Source organism: Amphibalanus amphitrite, unplaced genomic scaffold, assembly GCF_019059575.1.
Source record: "Amphibalanus amphitrite isolate SeventyFive unplaced genomic scaffold, NRLGWU_Aamphi_draft 000107F_arrow, whole genome shotgun sequence".
Classification (NCBI taxonomy): domain Eukaryota; kingdom Metazoa; phylum Arthropoda; class Thecostraca; order Balanomorpha; family Balanidae; genus Amphibalanus; species Amphibalanus amphitrite.
The window spans coordinates 1,097,080-1,107,002 of NW_024881602.1; the positions used below are offsets into that span (position 1 = coordinate 1,097,080).

The 9,923-nt window shown below is 50.7% G+C and overlaps 1 protein-coding gene across 2 annotated transcripts; it reads left to right on the top strand.

The window, feature by feature from the left end:
• The first annotated feature begins 605 nt into the window (after positions 1-605).
• LOC122380832 (cathepsin D-like) lies at positions 606-9,551 on the top strand. 2 transcript variants are annotated; one of them, XM_043364329.1, is made up of 4 exons: positions 606-653; positions 6,835-7,052; positions 7,236-7,403; positions 8,620-9,551. In XM_043364329.1, exons 2-4 carry the CDS (start codon positions 6,840-6,842, stop codon positions 9,412-9,414), a joined length of 1,176 nt encoding a protein of 391 aa, XP_043220264.1. In that variant the 5' UTR covers positions 606-653; positions 6,835-6,839; the 3' UTR covers positions 9,415-9,551. The 2 variants fall into 2 exon arrangements, with proteins under 2 accessions (XP_043220264.1, XP_043220263.1); XM_043364328.1 differs by lacking the exon at positions 606-653 and adding an exon at positions 5,886-6,294.
• Positions 9,552-9,923: the final 372 nt, after the last annotated feature.

Here is a 9,923-nt window from a genome sequence, read left to right on the forward strand (position 1 = left end):
CGCGGCAGAGCCGCGGTGTAGCTTCAGCTCTGGAGGGCCCTGAAGGCGGCCACCAGGGCCGCCACCGTGTCGCCGCGCCTGACCTCCTCCACCGTCGGCAGTATGTTGCCGACCGCCGGGATTCTGAGGCGAACCCCCATCAGTCCCGGGCAGGTCAGCAGAATGTGTCGAGGTGTGTCGGCTTGCTCGCCGCACAGCGGGCAACGAGCTGCAGGGCAGTCGAGGTTCCTGCACTGTGGGCAGTCCGCAGATGGGTTTCGTCCGATGGAATGTAGAAACTGCGCCGAGCCGCTCCAGCGCCCAGTGCGGATCTGGTGGACGTCTACTGCTGTCGTCCTGTCCATGTTGGTGAGGCATATTTACGTCTGGACAACGAGTTGCGGGGAAAAGTGCTGATTTTGCCGCAGTTTTAGGAGCCGGTTATTAGGCTGGATTTTCGGGTTACTTTTTCGTTCTGATTCCTGTATTTCATGGTGTTTGGCTTTTTAATATTTAAGTTCTTTCAGAGAAATATTAATTGCCTTACAGATTTTGTGAAAATGTTTCAGTTTTTATGAGCCGACCGCTAGAGTCCTAAAACAATACATCAGCACTACAATTATTGTAAACAAACAAATGGAGCACCACTTCGCTCCGTTCTTCTCCGTTCCAAGGTCCGCTATCTGATGGGTTTCGAACTCTTGTATGTCGTTTTGTTGTAAGTTTTGAATCTCTTGTGACTTAATTATATCATATTAAAGAAGCATGTTGACTGAAAACCATCCCAAGTTGATGTATACAGGAGGCTAAGAGTCCTGAGTTGTGAGTCCTGAGTAATATCAGGTTGAAGTTAGGAAATGTTGGTAGATAAACGCAAGTTGATCTGGCTCACCTATCAGCAAGAAAAAGTAAAATTGAAAGAGCTTATTGGCCGAAAACAAGCTATAATATTGCAGGAGATCAATACTGAAGAACACGCGCAGTACCTATCAAGCCAGAAAATGTTGGCTGATGAACGTGTATTGATGTATTGGTATGAATATTGAAATATTACTTACAGGCTACAGCAGCAAGATCAATGATTGCTAGTTGCCAATTGAAAAAATCTAGAATGAACAAACCCGGGCAGCTTAACTTTGCTATGCAGATGGTAATGTCAATGTGCATTACTCAGTGTCTGGCAAATGAAACATGCGATCATTCTATTGCTACTGGAAGAGAAAGCTTGGATCACTAAATCAGCTTTATAATGTTTAATTTGATGTTCATCATTACTTTGCATTTCTTGAAAAAGGATTTCAGTAAAATTGTCAATGTGACAATCCATGCATGATGCAACGATGTGATCATATCATGTGTTCTGTGATGGTGATTATTGGTCTAATATACAAAAGCAAAGCTGTCAGCATTTCTTTCTGTGGATGGCCAGAAGGGACTCAGAACTTGAGAAGTATTAGTTTTCTTCACATGGCTGGGATAAAAAGTACTGCCAGGGTAATCTTCCAGAAAGAAACTTCTTTATTTTGACTTGGTATGAGATGTAGGCACAAGTAGGTATAGGTGCTCAGTACCTATAGTTTAGTAGTTATGTAGGTTTAGTTGGGTTAGCATATTAGGTCATGTTAGTTTTTTTTTTTAATTTGCCAAGTGTTCATAAAAATGTGACCTGATCAATTCATACCTGACTAACCTGACCTAACCTCAATCATCACACTTATTTGCAACTTACCCAAAACCTGCATAGCATTAGCACCCAGTAATAGGTACTAGGTACTCACCCTAACTCAATCTTACCTGCTAACCTTCAACTTGATAACAGTTCGCTCACCTTGCCAAACCACATCCAGGGAAACAGCCAAATGAGGAACTGGCTCATTGGGTGGCTGTTGTGAGTCTGTGCATTTTAAGTGTTTCTTCTCTGAAGCTGCTCTGCACTGCTGTATGCCATGTTAGATGCTCAGAAAAATGTGGGAAATGATAACTAAGCTAGTTTAGTGCTTTGTTCATGCTTGAGACATCAACAGGTACAAATCCTGCGGGAGTACAGCTATGAGCTAGGTGAGTATGTTATTTGAATATGCTGTTTGACTGTATTAAATATACAAACAATCACAGGGTCACAGTTATATTCAATCTCCGCATAAACATACAACAAAGCGCCCATAGCCTCACTCCGAGCACACAACAAATAACTTAAGCCTTTGCAAGCACAAAAATGCTTTGATTTACAGGATAGGTATACAATATATCCTCTGTCCTTGGGGATCTTGCTGCAAAGTTTGAGTTGAAGTAAGATGACTAAACTTCAGGTATGATTAATTTTTTCTTCTTAGCCACTGATTATGTACGAGAAAGACTAAATGCTTGGTTGATCAACGCCTTAACAATTTAATGATCCATCTTCAATTCGACATGAAGGCACAAAGAAAATAGCTCCCACTTCTCTCTCCTCTTGGAATACACAAAGCAAAATATTTAATAACTTCTTTTTCTTAGTGGAGGGACATGGACAAGAGCAATTATCATAGCTCAAGCTTCCCTTCAAGTTAACCTCTGGCAGTTGGCACTGATCACACGGACACCTTTGATCCAAGAAAAATTGAAATGTGTAAATCTGTCTAGTCAATCATGGAAGGAACGGATGAACTTGAGGTCAATATGATATTTTGTGATATACATCATCTTCACCTTGAAACTTTTTTGCAGGTTTGCTTCATATTTTGTAACAAACGCGCAAAAACTGCAATAAAATAGCACTATATGCTTCTGGACAAAATACAATGAATGTAAAAACTTAGCTCTGATGGTATTCATTCTCGGCCAAAATCTAATTACAAAATATTTTTATGGTAAGAACTAAATTTCGGCTAAAAACAACGCACGGTTTAAAAAAGAATCATTCCAATGACGGTCCATTATTGCGGTCCTGAAATCGCCACTATTTCCGGCCTCTCCAACGCAACTCGTTGTCCAGACGTAAATATGCGTTGGTGAGAGGTGGTGGCCATCTTGCACCCATAAGCTCTCTGTACCACCCCGTTGCGGCTTTGCGGTCGGGGTCCGGGTATGTCGGCCTGTCCCTTGCGGCGCGGTCTCTGGCGGTGCGGACTGCCGCTCGGTAGATGGTGTCTACATCGAGCATGACGTCTTCTTGTGCCAGCGTCGCAGCCTCGTTTGCCAGGGCGTCGGCGGACTCGTTCTCTGGGATCCCGCAGTGGGATGGAACCCACTGGAGGGTGACCGTTCGGTCTCCGGCGGTGAGCTCCAGTAGCTGCTTCCATATGGCAGCGCCTCTGGCCGAGCGCTGTGCCGACGGACCCTCTCTCAGCGCCGCTACCGCCGACAGCGAGTCGGTACATATAATGACTGGTTCTGGTGCGTCCCGCTGGTGTTCCAGGATGTGGTCCAGCGTCACCTGCAGGGCGACTATCTCCGCTCGAAAGCTGGAGCAGAGTGTGCCCGCTGGGACACGGAGCTCGGTGCGGCTGTCATCAGCTCCGACGATGAGGGCGCCAGCCCCCCCGCGGAGGATCCCGCCGCTCGACGAGCCGTCGGTCCACGCCCACGTCGCGCACTGCGTCATGGACGCCAGGTGATGGAGCGCTGCGTCTCTCTTCGTGGACCTCGCCGCACCGGCGGGCAGCGCGCCAATGCTCAGGTTGAAGGTGATCTTGCCGGTGGGCGTCCACGGTGGCGGTCGCTCTGGTAGCAGGGCCTCAACCGGCAGCTCGACCCGTAGCTCCCGCAGGGCCTCCCGGCCTACTTGGCGCCACCCCGTGACCAGCTTGAGGCGCTGAGGGGGGTCAGCCATGGCGACCGCTCGGAGGGGGTCCTCTGGCGGGAGCGCGGCAGCCTTCGCGAACATACGCGCCGCTAGCGCAGTACGTCGTGCCGCGACAGGCAGCATGCCAGCCTCGGCCGTCACACCGTGGTGTGGTGCGGAGTGTATGCAGCCCGTGACGATCCTCGCCACGGCGCGCATCTCCCGCTCCAGGATCTCGATGTTGGACTTGGACACTGCCGGCAGCCAGGCAGCAGCCGCGTGCTCTATCGCGCCGCGCACGTAGCCGTTTGCGACGGCGCGCAGCTGCTGTTCTTGCAGCCCCCAGCTGCGGCCGGTGAGACGTCGGAGTTGGGCCGCTCGGGGCCGGACGCGCCGACGGAGACTTCTGCAGTGCGGGCCGAAGCTCAGCGTCCTGTCTAGCGTCACTCCCAGAAGTTTCAGCTCAGGTCCCCCTTCCACCAGTTGACCCGCCACGTGGATGTGACAGTCGACGGCGTCTCGGGGGTTCTGGGAGAGGACGAGCAGCTGCGTCTTCTGACCCGCGACCTCCATCTTACTCCAGCGGGCCCACTTCACGAGCGTGTTGGCCGCCAGCTGCGCCCGGTCCCGGGCCACGGCGATGGAGTTGCCGGCGCAGAGCGTCGAGGTGTCATCGGCGAACATGAATGGGGTTGTGCCGGGCAGGGTCTTGAGCGTTGCTACGAGCGGCGCCGACCATAACAGAAACAGGGTCGGAGAGAGGACACTGCCTTGCGGCAGGCCCGCCCTGTACACGCGCTCGCCACTCTTCGTGCCGTTGACTTCGACACAGGCCCTCCGGTCTCGAAGAAATGCCCACACCCAGGTGTTGTAGCAGGCCGGGATTCCCAACTCTGCAAGACGCGCCCTCAGAAGACGGTGGTCGACCCGGTCGTATGCGCGGGAGAAGTCGTATGCCACCAGGACATACTTCTGGGCTGCTTCTCCGTCCGGGACTTGACGTCTTGATGGCGGGCACGGCTTGAGCCGGACGACCAGGTAGGGTCGTCCGGCGATTCTACCTGATCGTGACGTCAGCTTGTGACGTCATCTGGGGGCAAGTCTTGAAGCCCCGTTTGAGTCCCATGAAAATGGGTGATTTTTGAAGCGCTGTAGAACAAACTCTGTTGGAGCTAGCACAAAACTAAGTGCATCATCGGAAAGACGAGACATTTTTCTTTGAATTATCTAAGAGCAGTTTTTCACTAAACCCATTAGTTTTTCCGAAAATGCGTAGAAAAGCCCCCGTGCCTCCGCAGCCTCCCTTCCGCCGGCCGCTGCGCCGCCGCAGTAGTGTAGTGGTTAGGATGCTTGCACCGTGATCCAAAGGTCGTGCGCTCGAATCTAGGCGCGGGTCGGACTCAAATCGAAATTGCAAGCAGAATATGTGTTTTTTCTTTAAAATTCACTTACATTACAGCTAACCGTTCATAAAACTATCGATAACAGTTGACTGAAAGCCAAAATATAGATTACATTCTAATAAAACAAATTCAAATATGGCGGCCGTTGCGCTAGGCCCCGCCCCCGACTCCGCCCCTTCGTGTGACGTCATCTGTGCACTTGGACACACAGGGAGATAGGGGACGACATGGGCCTGATTTTGAGCATGACTTTGACGAATTGACCTCCAATGATATGCACATCGTTAAAATTTTCGGTTTTATGCATCTTACCGTCCTCTAGAACACACTATATCTACATGTGCCGATGTTTACCTTAAACTTAACCTCTGACCTTAAAAATCGGCCTGAGGTAAAAGAAAATTAGGTGCCTTAGAATCGTCACGTAAAGGCGTTTCGTTTCGTACTACTTTTGTTTCCGTAGCTCCCTTATTTATGGAGTTAGTCAACGGAGCGAAAAAAGACCCCCCCCCCCCCCCCACCCGGTCTGCGGTAGAAGGGATTACCCCCGGATCGGGCCGGGATATCGCACCGGAAAATCAGACTGTCAATACCAAAAATTGTCTCAGAAACTGTAGAGGCCACCCCTGGCGGTTTCACATGACAGAAGAATGCATAGCTACTACCGATGAGAAAATGATCAAAACCGGCTCAGGCACCCTTCCTTGTAAGATTGGACACCATCACGCATGCGTCAAATCACACACGAGCCTGGTATGAGTACAAAATGATAACAACTACAGGGACTGATGCTCATCGATACGGGCCAATCTGAATGAGATCGGTTATTTAAAGAGCTTAAAATTTTCTTCTTCAGTCTTCCAATCGATTTGACGTCATCTTTATTTCACGTGCTGCGTGGTATTTACGCCATTTGTGCTTGACGTGGTGCGTGGTATTTACGCCATTCATTCACATCTTTGTGAAACGAAGTCCTCACGCTGTGCCTAGTTTGAATTGAAGTGCCCTATTCAATTGCGTCACAAGGCTGTCGTTGACGTCGCCGATAAGAGACGTTTAAGATGGCGGGGCTCAGCATCGGCGACTATCAGTGTGCATCTGGTGCTCTTGGAGCGGACTTCGTTTCCGTGATACTCACTCACGAATCAGGTCAGTACATATATATATACATCATCGGTGTGAACTAGCAATAGAAAGCAGCTGGTAGGATGGTGCTTTACAACGTGTCTAAAGCAGTGCATTTATTGATCTAGTGTCAAAAAGGAAATATTGAACAAGCATAGTCCGTTCTATTTAAGGTGGGTATAAGGAATAAGTATCATAGTTTAACATGTACCTGGACAATTACACATGAAAAAGATACGGGCAGGGGGTATTTTGTCCGGGACCTTCCGGTGTAACAGGCCGTATATCACAAGTATAATGGCTAATGCGTCCTTTGAATGCTACTTTATTTTAGTGACCGGTCTTAATTGATATGAAATGTTTAAATCAGGTTTTCACCTTACTCACATCGGGTAGTGCATCTGAATACCCACCAGGCAAATGGCGTTATCTGAGCGCGAAGCGCGGACTGGACGTAACATTCCAGCTGCACAAATTTCTTGGGCTGCGCGTTGAATTCCAGTTGACATGTGGTGGCCTGATGGGACACCCATAGCTAACGATATCGCCGCCCCCTTTCTCCAGCCGAGATGCTGCGTCTTGTGTCGATGCTGGCCTGTCTAGGCGCCCTGGAGGCGGCCGTGGTGGCCGTGCCGCACGTGCAGCTGGACGTGCCGCACGTGCAGCTGGACGTGCCGCACGTGCCGGCCCCCGTGCAGCCCGTGATCGGCGCCGTGCTGGCGCAGAGGAAGACCGCCGAGCCAGCCACCGTCTCCCTGCCGCTCACCAAGGTGGATGCAAACGTGAGTAGCCTGCCAATGCCGACAGGTGTCGTCATGTAAGATAAGATCGTTTGGTCACTCAGAACTTAAATTGCATGCTTGCAATTAATCATTTGAGACTGCTTTTCACTGTTACCGTTTTTACCTGAGCTGCACCATTTTGCGGATGTCACTCTTTACTTCATAACTGCGGTGTATTTGTAGGGCCAGCGATACTTCCTCGGGGAGATGTCGGTGGGCACGCCCGGCCAGGCCATGACAGTGACCGTGGACATCACCGGCCCGCTCTCGTACGTGCCCTCCGTCAACTGCAGCGACCCGTTCTGCACGAGCCACAAGCGATACGACTCGGCCGCCTCCTCCACCTACGAGGTAAGCCACAAGAAGCTGGGACCCTAAACAATGCATACACATACCACATTAACCCTATTCCTGGCGGGGGGGGGCCTCAGGAGCCCCCCCATGAGGTTTTTTGGTTATTTCTCCCAAACGCGTTGAGCTAGGAAGCTCAAATTTTCTGACTTTTCCTAAAAGGCTTCTACGCAACATGTCTGAAAATTTTGAGTTGATCTGACCTCAGGTCAGGTCACCAGAGGCGGTTTGGTGACCCTACCTCAGAAAAGTTTGCAATCACGCCAGAGCTAGAGTTTTTGACCGATCAATTTCTTCTCTTCAGGGTTTAGTTAGGGTACCAGTATGTGCAATTTGTATATCTCGGAATTTTGATATCGGTGACCTAAGGTCAGGTCAATTTCGCGACCTCCCCATTATAAGTCAATGGGGGAAAAATCAACTCCCTGTTTTTACCACTAAAACGGGTCGGAATGGCCCCATATACCATACATGACTTCATATACGATCAACCTTCACTACCTTGAGGTCTGTTTTGCTGTTGGGCAGCTGTGAGGTCATGTGACGTCATCAAAGGTCACCAAAGGTTTTTGGCCAATAACTCCGTACAGGAACAAGATACAGACGCGTGGATGGTCTCATTGTGTTCAGCTCGTCAAGACGCATCGAATGATATACATGATGACCTCGAGGTCACGTGACCTGAGGTCAACCTTTGACCTTGACCTTTCGAGGTCAACATATATATCATTCGATGCGGATTGACGAGAGGATCACGATGATGCCCTTAGTTTGTTCCTATCTTGACTAATTCGAAAGTTATTCGAGAAAAAAACTCTCTCCATATCTAGCGCCGCCATTTTGACTTTTTCGACCCCTGTGACGTCATCTTTGATCTGACCTGAAAATGACCTTAGTAAAAATTGTAGATCTTGGCCGTGCGTATCCGATGCCGTTTACCGCTTGTCGCTATCTCGCTTCGTTCTCGAGATCTCAGGGGGGGGGCCGAATCGGCCCCCCCCCCCGCCAGTTTCTTGTCCCGGCGGAGCCCGCCAGGAATAGGGTTAATATCCAGAATAAGTTAACGATGCTTATCTGACAGGCACTTTCATGAAACTCTTCTCGTTATAATTACTCCTAAGTTTCAAGTAACCTATGTCAAACCTATGTCAAATTATGATCTGCCTCTCTTCATGTTTCCAACAAATGCCTTTCTGAAGTCGTTGTGCCTCCTCAGGCGGACGGCACTCCGTTCGAGCTGCCGTACGGACAGAACGCCAGCGGCGTGCTCTCCAAGGACGCGATCAGCGTGGGGGGCGCCACCGTGAGCGGCCAGACGTTCGGAGAGGCCACGGCCGTCTGGAACAGCTACTCGGTGCAGGCGCCCAACGACGGCGTGCTCGGACTGGGCTTCGGCTTCATCGCCGGCGAGCAGGGCGTGCCGACGATCGTGGAGTCGATGGTCGAGCAGGGCCTGATCGGACAGTGGCTGGCCGGAATCTGGCTGGGCCGCGACGACGCCGGAGGTGAGCTGACCCTGGGCGGTCTCAACGACGCCCGTCACAGCGGCGAGCTGACCTGGGCGCCCATCGTGCTCAACCCAGAGGGCTGGGCGGCCTCCGTGGAGAGCCTCACTGTCGGAGAGACCAGCATCTGCTCGGAGAACTGCTTCGTCACCGCGCTGAGCACCACGCCCTACTTCTTCCTGTCCATGGAGGCGGCGAAGGCGGTCAACGACGCCCTGGGCGGCTTCGACATCGGCCAGCCGGGCGTGGCCGGCCTGGACTGCAGCACTCTGTACACGCTGCCCACTCTGCAGGTGAAGGTGGCCGGACGCATCCTGGAGATGAGCCCGCTCGAGTACACCTTCATCTACCCATTCGGAGGTGGTGTCGAGATGTGTCTCTCGGGCTTTGTCGGTATGCCTGACTTTGACGACAATGTGACCGTGCTGGGCTCCCTCTTCATGCAGAAGTTCTACACTGCCTACGACATGCAGAATATGCGCGTGGGCTTTGCTGACAGTGCCTGATACACCACTCTCCGTGTAATGGAAGGCTGCAAGAGCTCTATGACGAAATCTTCAAGTGATGATTGTTTAGGAAAGTAGCTTGTGTTGTGGAATTGATTTTTGATCATTCTTATCAAATAAAACGTATTGCAAAGTCACATTGCACTGACTATTTTCTTGTATCAAGAGTAATTCGATGCAGCAGTCTAGGGGTCAATATCAACGCGCAAACCAAGGCACGAGCACAGTACACGAGAAACGCACTTCGGACACAATGGAAGCAGGCTAAAACGGTATAACGCGTTACGCTCGTAGCAAATGCACATGAAAAAGTGGTAAAAATGACATTTTAGAGTGTACGAGTACATGGCTAAATGTGGTTACACTGTCTCGATGCGCCCCAATGTGGAAGCGTTGCACCGCAGGCCCATGTCCATCTATGACAATGGGATAAAGATACCGCTGCTGGCATCCGAATGTCGGTGCAGAAGGGATGAGGCTGAACAGCAAAGAAAATCGCTCGGCAAAGG

Bases quoted from the DNA above. Each gene is read 5' to 3' on its own strand.
- LOC122380832 (XM_043364328.1), top strand. From the start codon at position 6,207: ATGGCGGGGCTCAGCATCGGCGACTATCAGTGTGCATCTGGTGCTCTT. The intron at 6,295-6,834 runs GTCAGTACATAT...CCCTTTCTCCAG, and splicing joins GATACTCACTCACGAATCAG to CCGAGATGCTGCGTCTTGTG. The intron at 7,053-7,235 runs GTGAGTAGCCTG...GTGTATTTGTAG, and splicing joins TCACCAAGGTGGATGCAAAC to GGCCAGCGATACTTCCTCGG.